The sequence below is a fragment of the Pteropus vampyrus genome, unplaced genomic scaffold (genome assembly GCF_000151845.1).
Source record: "Pteropus vampyrus isolate Shadow unplaced genomic scaffold, Pvam_2.0 Scaffold42, whole genome shotgun sequence".
In the NCBI taxonomy this organism is placed as follows: Eukaryota; Metazoa; Chordata; class Mammalia; order Chiroptera; family Pteropodidae; genus Pteropus; species Pteropus vampyrus.
This window is the reverse complement of record NW_011888823.1, coordinates 7,832,542-7,850,500: the sequence shown is the minus strand read 5'-3', so window position 1 is coordinate 7,850,500 and position 17,959 is coordinate 7,832,542. Positions and strand designations below refer to the sequence as shown.

The 17,959-nt window shown below is 31.8% G+C and overlaps 1 protein-coding gene across 13 annotated transcripts in view; it reads right to left on the bottom strand.

The window, feature by feature from the left end:
• The window catches only part of IKZF2 (IKAROS family zinc finger 2), a 151,704-nt gene that overhangs the window by 52,875 nt on the left and 80,870 nt on the right, over window positions 1-17,959 (bottom strand). For 10 of the 13 annotated variants that reach the window (XM_011358654.2, XM_023529789.1, XM_023529790.1 and 7 more), the window contains one exon: window positions 4,439-4,705. In XM_011358654.2, the coding sequence (XP_011356956.1) occupies window positions 4,439-4,705 (267 nt within the window). The remainder of the gene's footprint in view (window positions 1-4,438; window positions 4,706-17,959) is intronic. The other 3 variants (XM_023529793.1, XM_011358656.2, XM_011358657.2) reach the window with 1 other exon arrangement.

The window sequence follows — 17,959 nt, the reverse complement described above, 5'->3', positions numbered from 1 at the left end:
CACACACACACACACACAAATGTAAAATTTAATTCTTTGACATTTTTTCAGTGGGATAGCAGTCTACAGCTTTTTAAAATCAGGATTTTCTATTCCCCACACCTACTATGGAGTTAGTAATAAAAAGGCAGGAGACACTTTCTTCATGAAATTAACTTTTTAGAGAGTATGAAAATAGAAATGTAAATTATAAATTTAACTCCAAATATTTTGCTTTTCAAATCTGTCTATGCAGGGTTTCCCAGGCAAGTAATAAATTAGTATGCAATAACTTTATAATGAATTAAATTAGGGTGGTGAACAAAAACATTTCAAATCATGTTTGCCTCTGAAAAGTACTCCAGTAGCATATTAATTATATTTTCTTTAAGCCTCTTACGATTCAAATATTTTAAAATCTCTAATATAGAGAGCTGTACTTATCATTCTAAATAATGCTAATCTAAAAAAGAAAATATATAAGGACAAGTCTTTTAAAAATAATTTTTAAATTCATCTTATTGAGTTTTATGAGATTAATGACAGGGTCATTTAGTTTTTACATTTACAAAATATTCCAGATAACTTCAAATATTTTTTAAGAACTATAATCATCCTTAGAAGAGTAGGAGAAATGAAAATGGGTCCAGGTATATTGGGAAATATCGCTGTGTTGCTGAGTGTCTAAATCCTAGAGTGGAGGCATTTGCTATGCTCCCAAGGCTATGGGAAGTAAAGAAAGAGGCATGATGAAGGTGAATGGTCATGCTCCCATTATGGATAAGAAAGAAGAGACAATGTTAATAATGTACTTTAATTTCAATCAGATAAACCTTTGAGATGTACTGATTGGCTTTATATGAATTAAATCTTAATTTTTTAATTCTTGGATACTAATTCTTTGGTTTTACTCATTTTGGGCTAATTATGCTTAACTACTCTTAATGTCTTGATTACATAACGACAATTATTTCAACAATCTTCTGGTTTTTTTTTTCATGTATTCCACACTAAATCTAGTTGGAATTACAGTGAAAATTCTCAGTGACATCACTGCTAGAGACAAGGATGAAAACAGAGTTTAACTTATGAGACTATTTTTTTTTTTTAGAATACATTGTTATATTCCGGGGATAATCCAAATAGAAGAGTCATATCCTAATCTGTTTAATAACAAATCAAAAATAAGTGGGTTGACTAATTATTTTCTAAAACATCATCCCTGTAAAATGTGAGCAATCCTTTTATTAAATGTTTTGGGATTTTCCTGGCCTAGCCTTATAAAAATATGTGTAAAATGATCTGATAATTATGTAAAACGTTCAGTTAACAACCTATATTGTCTATGTAATTTGAAACAACACATCTCAATTATTTCTTTTTTATAATTTGTATTTTCTTTAATAAATAGACTGTATCGACTGGTCCTTTTCTAGCAGTTTTAACTTTGTCTGGAAAAAAATATTAATCACATTCTTCTTGAGATGTAAATAGAGCAAATCTCAGGAATATCCCACGAATTTACTAAACATATTAGTGACATTACAGAGTAATCCAATTTAAAAACTCAAAGTAGACTACTGTATTTGGGAAAACTAATCCTCCTGTGGGTAGGCACAAAAGTCTGGATTAACAACTCTCAATTCAGGAAAACATTAAGATGCAGCCATGCTAGCCTTCATTTTCATTCTCATTCTGTTTTTGTTTTGTTTTTTAATCAATCTACTAATCTACTCAAGGACCATTTTAGTTATTCACTGGATGAAGTTATCTATTATTCTTATGGAATAATTAAATTCTATTTCAATATTTTATAGACTTTCATAAACACATATTTCTAGATCTGTCTTTAAATATTATATTGAAATGTAAGTGTATATGCATTAACTTGCTTTGGTGAATCAAAGACAGAAGGTGTTCCTGTGTTGGATGGAACCACCACCTATGAATATGAAAAATCCCAAGCACCTGTAGAGAGGGCCTTGGAGCGAAAGAATGGCTCCACAAAACTGCAATGTACAAAATATTGTGCTGAAAACTTGAAGTTACAAAGATGAGAGTACTCTACCCCAAAAAGGGGCAATGTTAAGGATAGTCTCTACTTATAATGTTTGTATCAACTCATGTTTATGCTTGAATCGACTTACTACACCCCTACTCTACCTGTATTCTCAGTGAAAAATGCCTGGAGTATCTGATGACAATATTACCTGATTACCTACTAAAGTTGCAATATCAAAGAAATAACACTAAGCCATTAATAAGACACTGGAATTGGCTCTTTAGTAGAGTATGAAAGAGAAAGAAGTGAATTAAATCTGATACTCTGTCATTTTAATGAATTGAGTGGTTGTGTATTCTTTTTCACTATTAATTCTATATTAGATATTCTATGAACTAAAAATATGGAAACACGTTTCTCGATAGCTTTATAAGGATTTAAGACAGTGCCTTTTATACTAGCTAAAAATAATTGGTGAGACAATTAGATGATTTTATAATCAAAATAATTCAACTCTACTACAGTAGTAAAAAGTAAGTGGACAGTAGAGTAGGTATGTAATTATTACTGTGTTTACAAACCAACAACCCTTATGAAAATCACTTCAGATAGTAAAACATTAACCTAAATTATCAAGAGAGCATACTCAGGTTCTTTGAATTTTCTTAATTCTCAGACCATAAAAGGCTTATTAAAAGTCTTACAAAAATTGTTTTTAGTATACTTTTTAGCCTTAAAGAGAACGCTGTACACAATTCAACTGAAAAGTCTTCAGACTAATTTTTTTTAGTTTGTATGCTGCTAGATGGGAGAAGTTAGACATTTGAATGAGTGTTATCTTCCTCAATACTTTTACTCTGAGATAATGAATACATTATAATTTTATGGAACTCTTAGAACTGCAGTTAGAATTATTTCCTGAGCATAGAAGAAAAGTAGACTCCTTATTTTATTTAATACTTTTCCTTTCTTATCAAATATGGTATCCATACTTGATCTTTTAACTTTTTCATGAGACTTTTTTTAATTAAAACAAAAAAAGGATTTGCACTAGTAATATAAATATTACTCTAAAATTTTTAAATAAAGGTATTTTTAAAATATAATGTTATTTAAAAAGAAATTTCAAAACAAAACAAAAAATAAAAATGTGACCGTATGGTTAGAATAAGGGTATAAGCTCTAAAGTTGATTTTGATTAAAATAACACTGATTTTAATATGTAACTTATCACTATAATGTTTAAAGTTATCAGCCTTATAGTAATACCTCATCAAAAAATGTAGGTATATTGATATACCAAGCACAGTATATTTACACAAAACCACTCTGGACATCATAAAACCTTGATTTTAGCCTCACATGCCCTTAACTTACTAAGGGATATGGATAAATCACTTGACTATTTTGGGCTTCAGTTTCTTCATGTGTAAATGAGAAATCTGGATGAAAAAACACTTCAATGTACCTTGTATCTCTCATGTTTAAGCACTGACTTATTAAATTGATCTTTTAGAAACCAACCTTTTAAATCAATTTTGTACTATAATTAATCTCTTTTCCAAAAGAGTACCATATTTTAAAACTCTGAATGTATTAGTTATTAATATCTTGCCATATAATACTACTTTACATTATTGTTAAAGTGATCATTACCTTTAAATCAATTTTCATATGAACTTGAAACTTTTTTTAAGAGTCAACAATCTGCCACAATCACATTTTTGTCCCCTACCCACCACGCTCCCAATGATTTAAAGAGATTTAAATAAGGCCTTCTCCTTTGGTTGTTTTTTTACATGACTCGAATGTTTAAAAGTACATAATAAATTAACCTGAGGTCTCTTTCCTCGCCCTGTTTCACAATTACAGATTCCTACCTGCATACCCACCACCCTCTGTTATACCCCACACTACATACCTCCTTGCCAGGAAGTTGGTAAAATGATCAAACTAGGGAAAATAAGTATCTGCGTACTACAGAGACATGTAGTAAGCAAAAACTGATTGGAAATTGTATTCCAAGAAGTTAACTAGATAAGGTGAAAATGATCCACCCCTATATAAATGCATGAGTACCATTTTATAGTATAAACTCTTAGCTAGCAAACTGCATTACCTGCCCATGGGTATGGTAAAATATGTATAGAAATACAAAAAGATTAAGTTACACAACGAAATTCTCCTATACCTTTTGAACCCTTATCATATTATTGCTATATTAAGAACTGTGGAAACTGAATCCCAAACTTCTTTTCTGATATGCTATTCAGATTTGAAGGCTGGAAGTCAAGACCCAGGCTACTCTCTGCTTTTCAGCAATCCAATACTAGCAGAATTCTGAAAAGGTAGTTTCACCATTGCCACCCCTGAATAAAAAGGAAAGAGAATAGATGTCAGGTAATATCAACATCAGATGTCACAGGCAGTCATCAGGTTATTCTTTCAGCTGCTTACCAGTGTGACTCCTTTTATGTACCATAAGCACATTGGGCCCAATGCAAACCATGCCACAGACGTCACATTTCAGTTTACCATTCGGAAGCCGGATTCCTCCCTCGCCTTGAAGGTCCTGGACTTTCCTGTTGTCAGCCACCTCGCTGCTCTCTATTAGGGGTTCTTCTAGGCTGCTACCCTCATCATGGCCCCTGATCTCGTCTTCTCGGCTCAGGGGTTTCCTGTCACACTCTTCATCACTCTGCATTTCTAGCTTTACTGAATTTGCTGTAATTTAAAAAAAGATGACATTTTAAATGCATGTTACGTGTTGTCACTTACTTCTCTCTTCCACCCACTATCATTCTATTAACACAGTCAGGAATGCTGTATTAAGTCGAATACAGCCCATTACCAATGCAACCATAACATATACTCTATGATATCTTATTAAAGCTTTGGCATGAAAGTAGAGATGGCTCAGGAAAGCTCTAGGTAAACAGACTGACACTTTATTTCTGCACACATTTATTTCTTTAACTCAGTTACATACTTTTAAAGCAAGTCCCTAAATAATTCTTGTATTGGCTTTCGAGTCTGTCACTAAGGCTCCTGAGACTGAGGTAGGACTATGGAAAAGATAAGATACTGCTTAATCCACTGAGCTATACCTCTTCTTAATTTAACAATCATTATACACACACACATACACTTCATAGTCTGTGTTTCATGGCAGAGTACTTGTGTAAACCTGCTTCTGAACTGAGCAAGAGAAACAACTCGAGATCTTAATCCAGCAAATGTCTTAGACATTTGAAGCTATGCCGTCAAAGCAAATATCCTAAAATCAGACTAAACACATACATTCAGTTAAGAGCTGTATAAATGTAGGGCAGAGTACACAGACCTCACATGCTCTTAAGCTACTCTGCTTTTTTTTCCTATATGAAAAAAGTACTCCATGGAACATATTAGTCTGCAAATCAAAGTATTCCACCTTCAAAATGTACACACCGAAAAGCAGTGAATGACAGGAATGGCATAGCCTGCGTGCATGCACTTGTGACTGTGAAGAAATTTAATGCCTTCTGTTTGCTGTTTTTGGATCATCCCACAGAAAAGTTGGAATTTTGTTAGCACAGCCCTCATTCTGGATTGCTGACAGAGTCTTTTCACAAAGCAGAAGCAAGTCTTAAATGAATACCAGTTTTTTCCTGAATATTTCTTAAGAAATCATATCAAGGTTACCGAGCAAAACAAATTATTTGGTATTACTTGAATAGAGGAAATATTTTCATATAAAGGAAGTTCTTTTTACTGTAATTGTTTTCTTAGAGAAACCACACATTCTGTGACTTGTCATTAGTACTTATGACAGTTAGTGTTATCAAAATGGCTCTTCCCCTGTTCCCTCCTTGGAACTCCCCTATCAGCCAGAGGCAGAGTGGTACAATGAGATCACTGGATTTAGAAAGAACATTGTTCTGGTGCTTGCTAGTTTAGACATTTACTAGCAACTAATCGTCAACTAATTATTTAACCTCTGAGTCTTATGTCTTTGATTTGCAAAGTGGAGATGAATTCAGACTACATAATAAAGTTGGAGCAGAACAGTTTTGCTATTAAGAGTGAGGATCCTGTAACTGCACTGCCTAGATTTGAATGCTAGCAATGGCACTGAGAACAAGCAGCGTCACCTTCTGCAAGTTACTTAAGTTCTCTACGTACTCTTTTAAAATGGTACTCACTTCCTAGGGCTGATGTGAGCATTGAATCAGTAAATGTAGAAAATGGGCTTAGCTATTATTTTTCTCTGGACTATAGTGCTCTTTTCTATAAGGTTTTTGTGCAGATTAATTAACTTATAGTATGTAAACTACTCTGAGATCTAAAAGGGATATATAGCCTTCCTGGCCTCATCTCTTTTACCTTATTTAGAAATCAGTACTGCTTTACTGATTTTTGAGACAAGTTGGGACAATATTTTACCCATCTTAAAATCCCCAACAAAGTCAAGAAATTTGTGGCGGTAAGGTGTTTTAAGAATTTTCTTTCTTTCAACTTGTTTTATCTGTTTAAAGAATCCATGAACGTAGTAAAAAATTAATCAACTTGAAGTATAAAAAATAAAAAGTCCTTTTCAACCTAAAGTTAGCCATCCCTCAGTTCCGGTCTCAAATGCAATCATTATCCTCATTTTCTAAATCAATTTTCTGTATTTACATGTATGTGTGTACATACAGTCATTTTACACAAATCAGACTGTACGATTCACCTGACTTTAACTTTGCTTTGTTTATTGAACAATATCTGTTTAATATTTTCCGCATTAGTACACAGAACCCTGCATTGTTATTTTTAATATCTGCACAAATTCCATTTTACAAATGTACAGTAATTTATTCATCCAGGTTCTATCAAGAAATTTAACATTTCTTATTTGTTACTATTACAGGCATTGTGTATCATTGCATAGAACTGTCAATCTAATAGATAATAATTGGTATCTTACTCTAGTTTTTAATCTGCATTTTTTTTATTACAAGTGAAGTTGTGTATCTGTTTCTATGTTTAAAGTTTTTTTTTGGCAAACTATCAAAGTTCTTTGCCCATTTTTCTAGATTGTTAGTCTTTTCTCACTGAATTTAAATGCTTTATATACTAAGGAATTTAGCCCTATGTTTGATATGTTTTGAAAATATTTTGGTTCACTTTTTTACTCAAGGGTATTTTTTGGCATGCATGCTTATTATACATTTTGAATTTTTTTATTCTGTATCTTGCTTCAACTGTTTTTTTTCCTTACTCCAAAAATATTCTTCCATGATATTTTTTTTCTGGGAAGGTTTTTCTAATCAGGATAAAATACTATTTGGTTACCACATGTAATCTCATATTTCACTCATAACTGTCATTTAAAGGAAAAATTAAGAAAACAAATGAAAAGTATGACTTTATGTAGCATTACTTCATATACCAACCTATGGGCAAACTGCCTCATACATTTATTTTAAGTAATGTACTAAAGATAACAAATTTTACAGCAATGCCATCATTTATTTCTCTGAACTAGTCAACATCTGATAAGGTACATTTAATAAATAAAAAGTCGACCAGCATTCCATTTCAGGAACTGAAGAAAAACTACTCTAAAGGAGTAGTTTTTGAGTCAAACTATGGGCCTCTTAAATTTCTAAATAGCACAGAATTATGAGAATTTGACTTGATGTCAAATTATCATATTTTCCATAGTGAAAATACTATAATATGAACACCAAAATATCAAACATGGGTAAAAATGTCATTTGAAAAATAGATATTACCCTTATACTTAGAACTTTCTATCCAAAGAATATACCTGAAATGAATATCAAAAAGTACATATTTGCTAGAACTGAAATAGAAAAAAAAGGTAAATTATAATAATCTTTAACAATATTATACCCTAAGGAACTATACATTTATCAAGTATGAGTGTATACACTATAGCTGCACTAATAGAGTAAATCAATAAACTGCAACACATTTTAATACACACACATCAAAGATTAAATTTTGCATATATATGGTGGACTATGTACAAACAAAATCCCATCCTAATTAGTTTTTAACCCATCTCACTAACATTATGTTGAAATTCTAGGATCAAAAACAAAGTAGTCTTTAAATTTTAACTGTGAAATAGAAAAATATTTTCCCTACTCAAAGAATATAAAAGAAATTCCCCCACGGTTTATTTTCACTATTTAAGAAGTTTCTAATTAATGCAGAGCACTTAATATTTTAACTCAACGATTAAATTCAAGTGTTAGTAAACTTAAGTATACTCTAAATTACAATTTGTATGTTAACAAAAGCTGTATTATAATTATTTGTAGCTATACTATATAAAGCTATTATAACTATTATTCACTATAAAATAACTATGTACATTAGTTATCGAATCTTTGAAATTATATTCTCTCTTCTTTATATAGCATTTCTTTTATAATTTGGTAACAGGAAGAAATTTTCATAAATGGGCTAATTTCTATAAAGATGAGAACTTGTTAGTGTGCGTGACATGAAATCTTGTTATTACAAATCTCAACACTAAGAATTATTTTTTTAAGCTTGTTTGCAATATATGAAATGAAAAATATAAAATTCAGGAATATCTATGGGAATTTACAAACATTATTATATACTGACAAGCAATAACAGCTTAATAAAAACTATATTCTATCAGAAGAAATTATTAGTAGTGAAAAGGGGATATGAAATAAGATTTTAATAAATTGATTTGTTCTCTACAGTATGTAGATATTTGAATATTTTCAATGAATAAAATAAAGATATTTAAGATAGGTATCTTTTTTCTTAAGTTAGAGATATGTTTTATAGTTTAAAACAAAGAAAACTCATGTTTCCCAGCATTAATGATCAAGAACAAGTTATATCGACTTTTTTTTAGTAGACTCAGAGCTTTATAAACACATGGAAAGGATAATAATAGTTAATAGAAAAAACTTTTATGATTAACATAGAAAAAGCTTTAAATATGTTTCAGGATAAAAAGTTCAACATATGTATTTATGCAAAAAAATTGCTTCATAGTGAAAATATGTTTATGAATGAAAGGTTTCTCCCCCTTTTGTTCATGTTTTCAAATACTATTCTTATTAGCATATACCTTACAGGTGCTAATAAAAACATGTAGCTTAATCACCTCTGTTTACAAATGATCACAGCAACGCTATAAAGTAAAGAGATTTAGGAGATCTTACTACAGGTGACTCTCAAGCCAAACGATTTTCAATTTCAAAGTTTCTTTGAAATTGCACTCAAAAGTTTCATAACTATCATAGTTTCAAAAAACAATACTGAATGGATAAAAAGATACCAGACTTGTTTTTAATTCACTTATAGGGGATTAAATAAAGGGATAAGGAAATAAGGATATTTACACAGGCAAACAGATATAGCTCACTATAAAAAAAGGGGAGGGGACCAAATGGGGAAATATTGTGTTATTTTGTGAAGGTGTTAAAAACAATTTTTTAAAATTTGGTCTATATTATAATGAGCATTGTCTTTACCACTATTACACTTTGAAAATAAAAAAGAGAATTCAAAACCCCAATATAAACCATTTAAAAATGAAATAGAAAATAAAATGTACCATGTATATACCTCATACTTGAATTCACGCACCTCAACCAAAGAACCAAAACTGAATTCTCTCAATAAATACTGGCCCGTTCAATGATTTTTAAAGTACCTGCTACTTGCCAACACTTTGCTATAAATGATTATGAAGTTTAAGACAAAAAGCTAAAGAATGTCAAATAAGAAACTCATGTTAACAGGATAATATATACTCAGAAAAAGGTCATAAACAAATTCAAGAATAAGAGTACAGGAAATATTTTACTAACATATATAATTTGGTTACATAATAAATTTACTGACCTGAATGGTACATAAATGTAAAGAGGCCTTTCCTTAGAAATTGGGCATTTACAACTTTTTACTCCCTACCTCATCAAGACATCTACTAATGCAATATAGCAATGATTTTGCAATGTCTGGAAAATGATGTCTTCAAATCATGAAATTATTAATTTTTAAGATTTGGGAGGAAAGATCAGTTTTTTATATTCATGATAAAATACAGTCAGTTACTTTTGAGTTATCAAATTAAAAGAATAAATTCTAGCCTCATCCTTCGAATATGGTTTTCCCAGATAAGCCCATCACTTATCAATGTCAAGTTTTAGAAATACCATAACTAGATCCTAAAATATCATTATTAAAATGTTTTTAATATTTAAACTTCCTATATCTTAAAACTTTATTATTATTATGACTTGATTCTACTAATCCACAGATTATTCAAGTTTCCTAGCCAAGAAAATAATGCAAAGGTATTACGATTTATTTGCTCTATTTGAAAGGATGCAATATTTGCTGATCTTATGAAATATAAAATAGGCTTTCTAGATTAATTACTATCAAATTACTGATTTATTTCTGTTTAGTTTCCAAAAGATATTTTTCAATTTTTAAGTTTTAAAGGAAGTAAATACTATAGGAGTTAAAGAAATGTTTGTATCACAGTGCTGAATAAAAGATAGCTAAAATGCCGTTCTTTAGTTACTACATTGGGGGAAAAAAATCTTTCAGGATGATATGTAAGTGGACTTTTATATGCTTGGTTTCTCTTGTGTGAGAATTCAAGAGGTCACTTAAGGGTTGTTATTACTTGCAAGCATCAATTTCTCCTAGTTTATGATAGATACTTGAAATTGCGTTATGCACACTAATTGATCAATATGTCTATCTAATAATCTGTTGAAGTTATTTCTGAGCTAATATAACTTTCTCTCATTTAAACTTTCAAAATAGAAACACCAAACATGATTAAATCCATACTAACAGCCCAACAGCTGTTTAAATAATGTGTTAGAAAAACAAACTGCCTTCAAAACTCTGATGTAAAACACAGTTATTTACTAGGAATTTACCAACAGTCTAAACAGTTAAAGTAAAATCATCACAACAAAAATTATTTAAGGTATATACAATTTTTTAAAATTTTCTCAAAAATATCACATAATATAAAATCTGTTTCTTTTAACTGCGAATAAATAAATGCAAAACAGCTCTCTCATATCCTTAAAGTATTTTCGTTTCATAAATGGTTGGACAAGTCCAGACGCTGGTGTCACTGAACTGCAGGTGAGCCATTTGTGGGTAGCATTCTATACCTGTACATTGTAGCACTTCATTTTTTTCCTCTCCACCCTCTTCTCTCTCCAATATAGTTAGATTACATATTTTTAAAACACTTTAAAGGAACTAGATCGAGACAGTGCTGATTTCTGAAATATTGTTATCATTCTGAGAATAGTGTAGTAGAAAGTTACCCTGCACCTGAAGGCAGGAAACCGGTATCTTTACCTCTCCTCCTACCAGCTGCATCATCCGAAATATAAAAAATATTTGATGTTCCTAAAAACATCAGGCTGAGTAAAATAGTCTCTTTACACTAAAGATTTACAATCCTTTTAATAATAATAGAAAAATAGCAAGTTATAATTTTTATAACTAAAAAAATACATATTCTGTCTCATTTAATAAACAACAGTGAATTGTAGGTACAGCAGCCATAGATAAATGGAGGCATGAGTGTTAAGTGACTTTCCCAAAGATACAAAGTAAATATGAAACTGATAATAACTCAAGATTTTCTGTCCCTTATCCTAGCCATCTTTCTATGACGTGATACTGGCTCTCCAATTAAACAAGTAACTAATATTGGTATTTAAGACAAATATAAGTCATGGGCAAATAGATCTCTCAAATGCTATAAAACAATTTCCATCAGTTGAAAAGGATACCAAGAATTCAAGTCCACAATGGTCTGATAAGATAATGACAATTTAAGTTTCCATAAACTGAACTACTGAATACTTTCTATTAAGTCTGAGATACACATGCCCACTTAAAAGAACTGACTCTTAATTTGAAAATCTGCTTTAGTCTTAAGGCAGAGGTAGGTCTTTATGGGACAACTAGTTCCTGAAGAATCTGTTAGTTTTAAAAACATCTGATCCTCTCCTCATCCCCCTCTTTTTCTATATCCCATTGTCATGTTATGACTTATCAGTGATAGATAAAGACAGCCATTTGAGGAATAAATCAGTATTACCAATTTTAATCCTTAAACTAACAGTTTAGGGAGGATGGCATTTTAAGATTTCCTTTGTGGTCAAGTTTGACGGTCTTACGTCTATTGTTATAAAGATAAGTCATACTTATGAGTAGCTTGTGTAGCATTTCATTTACACTTAAAGAGATGTTCACAATAAAATACAAAAAAGTGTCTTCTCTACTTCTTAAAAAAAAAAAAAAAGGTAAAACAAAGGAGGGCAAGCCATCTGACTCCCTGACGATCTCCCACAATATATGACACCTAACATAGCATGCCCAGCAGCAAATCACACAACTTTATTGACCAGCACAGTGGCACTATTGTAACCTAAAGATGAAATTTCTATTTTTTGGCAGACAACTACTTCATGAGAAAAGCACAATGAGGAGAAAACAAGCCTAGTTTAAATAGAAATGCCATAGGCAAACAACAGTCTATCCCTTTTTCCATCCTTTAAATGAATGATGTCATTTGCTAAGTCTTAAAGGTTCAATACCTGCCACGTCTTGTATATCCAATTCTTTTTTTTGCACCTTCATGGGCAACAAGGAACTTCTTTAAGGTTCCTCTGACCTCCTTCCTGGAACAATTTTGACAGCTTTCTAACTGGTCCTTTTCTTCGATCTTTAGCCACATTCCACACCCCCGATTCATCCCATATTCAGCTGTTAAATTAATCTTCCTAAAGCAAAGCTCATGGTATTCCTCTAAACGTCTTCAATGACTGCCCGCTATCTACAAATTACATACAAAGGTGTTGGTGTGGAATTTAAGGACATGCCCAGCACAGCTCCATCATATCCCTTGGTCATATGTCCTATCCATCCTTTAGTTATCATAACTTTTCCAGTCACTTTCTAGTCATTCTTCCTGGAATTCAACCCGTACTTTCTACTTACTTTTTTTTTTTTTCCCCCTGGCTTTTATTATTTTCTGGACTCCTTTTCCTATTTCTATCAATATTAGCATATTATTCAAGGCTCACTTATCTGCTACCTTTTCATGAAGTGTTTCCTGAGCACAAAGACACATTACAGCGATTTCATTAGTGTATTTGTCTTAACTCTACACTCCCTACAAAGCACAGTCCTTCTCCCTATAGTGTAAGATCCCTGAAAGGGTATGCTGGCTTTATTCAGTTTTAAAACTGTCTTACCCTTACGTATTCTAGGTACCCAATATTATGTTTGTTGCTGATTTATCTATTATACTTCTCTTTTTAAGTTATGGAGATCATGCATAAATTAACCACAGGTGACAAATAAATGTAAAAATACAGAGTGAGGTTTTAAACATAAAACATCACCAACATAACATTAAAGGACTCCTGGGTAACAGGAAAGACTTTTAAGGTACATTATATGTGTTGCCTGACATATTCCTGACAGAAATTTTGTGAGGTACATATCTTTATTCTCATTTTACAGATGAGAAAACTAAAAGTCAGAATAGCTGACACCAGTAACATGTCTAAACCACACATCTACTCAGAGCCAGATCCGAGACTGAAACCCAGAACTAATTGATGACCAAACTCTTGCTATTTTCCCTTTGTCACAAAAAAGCAAAGCAATTTCTAATTACTAATAAAAAATATATATATCAGTATATTAAAGAAAAATAACTTTGAATCAAAGTGTGCCATTTGACTTTTTTTTTTTTTTAAAACTACATGTCTAATACAGGTGTAGTAGTTTGCCAGCTTTGAGTAAAGAGAAATTTGTCTGAGAGCCTGTTTTGGAAGAAGACCAGTTTATACTGCCAGGTTTTCTCTAAGCATGCATTTTATTTCATATAAGAGCAATCTACTTTGACCTGGTGTTTGGCAACCATCTGCTTAATATAACTGTGGGAGGTTTGTGAAGCTAATTATATTGTGAAATTATCTCTTTAATAAGGGAGTATACAATTTTTAACCAAACTTCTGTAAGAAGTAAAATCATTACTATAAAATGCAGCTGAATGGGCATATTCCCAAAGGAACCCACACTTCGGGTGGCAGGAGGTCAGTAAGGACACTTTAACCAGGTCAGAAGGCAGTGCTGCCGGCACGCCAAAGAGACAGAGATAAGAAATGGAGCAGGGTTTCTATTACGGGGCAACTGCAACAGAGGGAAGAACCAAAGTGGGTGAAGCATTTCAGCATCTTTACTGAGTCTCTAAGCTAAAGTCTCTAAGCTAAAGACAGGGGAATCCAACAGCTTTCAATACCCTGGGTTCAAACATGGCAACTCTGGTTGTCAATCTGGAACCCACATACTGACATCACGCTTACCTTTCTCTGGTGTTCTTCTATAAACACTTCACTAATTGTGTGAAATAGCAAACACTTGGCCCCAGGATGCAGGACTGGGCAGTTAAAAATATATAACCAATAAAATGTACCAAGCAGCAACAAAGGAGAGACATTTATAGTGGTGACTAAGGAAAATGCATCTGGACAACCACCCAGCAAAATTGAACAGATCAGTACCAGATATTTATTTTCTACAAGGCAGCAACATTTTTTTTTAATTAATGCTCATATCTAGCTTCTTACCCCTGATGAACAGACACTTTATATAGTCATATAGGTACATGTATTAAAAGATAAAAAATAATTACAAAGCAACTAATGCGAATAATAGACAAGGTAGATTAGAATACCTGTGTTTAAGTTTGTTACATGTGTGACTCTTAAGAAGTCACTTAATACCTCCATGCTTCTTACTATGTAAATTGAGGATAATATTCTTTACATAAAAATCATAAGATTGAGAAAGCATGCAGTCACTTAGAGCAGGTAGCATAGCTCACGGTTAAGAATAAGGGATCTAGATTCGGTGACTTGATGTTTAAGGCCAGGTTCTTTAATTTATTAACCACGTGACCTTATGAAACCTCTCTAAGCTTCATTTTTCTCATCTATAACATAAAGATAATGATAATATCTGCCTCCCATGGCTGTTCTGAGTATTAAACACGATTGTATATATAATACTCTTAAGAGCCATTCTACTTCTCATTAATAGATCACATGAAAGTGTATCATAAAATGCAGAACATCAACTATTACTGTAGTCTATGTCTACTACAGGGAAGTACAGGGATAATATAGAAAGCTTCATGAAGAAAGTGGCATTTAAGATAGTACTTACAGATTGGATATGCTTTATACAATAAACAAAGAAGATAGATGGCACTCAGGATTGGGGGTAAGCATGAAGAAAGGAAAAAGGCATGAGTACACATTGGTTTTGAGTGACACCATTTCTTCTGGAACATGTGGATTCAACAGATAAGTAAACAGAAAATATTCTAAAATCTAAGAGAGTTTAAAATAGAGTAAGACATAAAAAAATTAATGGATGCAGGGCAGTAATTTCAAAGACAAGTGCTGTCAATTGATTAATAGACTTGTGTCTTAACATACAATATGAAGGAGGTAACTCCTTAGAATTTATCCACTCATCTATTCAAAATTACTCACTGAACAGCTGCTTTGTACCAGGTACCACAAGACAAATATGGTGCCTGCTTTCATGGCACTTGTGAAATTTATGCATATGCATATATATACACATCTATATATGTAAATATGCAGATGTATATCTATATGTTGCTCTTACATATGAATAACTATGTACAGTAAAATATTATACTGTAATGAGAAATATAATGACTTGAAGCCCTCCCCCAGAATATGCTACTGCTATTAAAATCTGTGCAAAATGTAGAGCATAATCAACAAACACTTTCATAAGATCACTATTTCAAAAAGTTACCTTCTTCTGAATTGTTTTTTTAAGCATTTTATCTATCTGTGAACTGAAGTTTTGATTATTCAATGAGCTGTCTATTTCCATTTCTGGAACACCCTTTAGACAGCTTTCTAAAGCTCATAACTAAAGTATATGAAATTGTCTTGAGTGATGACATAGTTCTATGTATCACAGAAAGCAAATTAAAAGGGGACACAAATATCTAAAGAAAAGTTATTACATCTGTCAGTTTTAAAATAATTCCTTTTTCATTTAAAAAAGACTTTAAAATACTTCACGTTTTCTGATCAAAAGTAGACTAAAATTATACAAACTGTTTTATTTCTCCTTCTATTAACTTATGATTTAGTGCTGATACTACATCTCCATTACCTATAGGGGGTCAAGTTACTTTCTAAGAGACTTAGGTCCCTTATCTGTGAAATGGGGCTAAGATAATTCTACTTATTTGTGCAGGTAAAATAAGTAAAAACCTGCCTGTCTAAGGCTAACGTTCTTGAGATCTCTTCAGTTTGTGACATATAAGGATGGACTCAGACTATGCTTGAAATCTTAGGTAAAAATATTTTGTGTAACTGGTAATATTAGCTACTTAGTATCTCAATATGAATTTCTTTATATCAAAAATCATTGCCAAGACTGATGTCAACGAGTTTATCCTCTTGTCTTCTTCTAAGAGTTTTATGATTTCAGGTTTTAAGTCTTTAGTCCATTTTGAGTTGATTTTTGTGTATGGTGTAAAGATAGGGTTCCAGTTTCATTCTTGTGCATGTGGCTGTCTAGTTTTTCCAACACTATTTACTGAAGAGACTATCCTTTCCCTATGTATATTCTTGACTCCTTTGTTGTAAATTAATTGACCATATGGGCTTATTTCTGGGCTCTCCATTCTGTTCTAGACATCCATGTGTCTGCTTTTATGCCAATACCATACTGTTTTGATTCCTGAGCTTAGTAATACAGTTTGAAATCACGAAGTGTGGTGCCTTCAGCCTTGTTCTTTTTCCTCAAAGACTGATTTGGCTGTTTGGGGTCTTTTGTGGGTCTATACAAATTTTAGGATTGATTTTTCTATTTGTGAAAAATGCCATTAGACTTTTGATAGAGACTGCACTGAATCTGAAGAATGCTTTCGATAAACAGTATGAATATACAGACAATATTAATTCTTCTAGTCCATGAGCACAGAATATCTTTTCATTCATGTTTTCTTCAATTTCTTTAATCAATGACTAAAGAAAACTTTACACTACCGTTTTTAGTGTAAAGATCTTTCACTTTCTTTGTTAAATTTACCCCTAAGTACTTTATTCTTTTTGATGCAATCATAAATGGGATTGTTTTATTTATTTCTATTTTTGGTAGTTCATTGTTCAAGTATAGAAATGCAACTGATTATTGCATATTGATTTTTTACCCTATAAGTTTAATGAATTTGCTGATTAGTTCTAACTGATTTTGGTGTTTTTAGGATTTTGTATATATCATATCACGTCATCTCCAAAGAGACAGTTTTACATCTTCCTTTTTGATTTGAAAGGCTTTATTTCTTTTTTGTGCACAAGAGCCAAGACATGGAAACAAAGGTGAACACCAACAAATAAATGGATAAAGATGGGATGTGTGTATGTATATATGTGTATATGTGTATACACATATATGTATACACGTATATATATACATTCATTCATATATACATACATACAATGAAATATTATTTAGCCATGAGAAAGGAGAAAATCCTGCTGTTTGCAACAACATGGAAGGGCCTTGAGAGAATTATGCTAAGGAAAATAAGCCAGAAAGACAAATACTACCTGGTATCATTTATATGCGGAATCTAAAAACAGTCAAACTTATAGAAACAGAGTAGAAAAGTATGTTGTCATGGGCTGGGAGTTGGGAAAAACAGAGAGAGAATGGTAAAAGTGTACAAATTTTCAGGTGTACATAAAATGCATAAAGTCTGAGGATCTAATATATAACATATAGTTGACAATATTGCATTGTAAAATTAAAATTTGCTAAGAGTGTAGAACTTGTTCTTACCAAAAATAAAGAAAGAAAGAAATAAAATAAACGTGA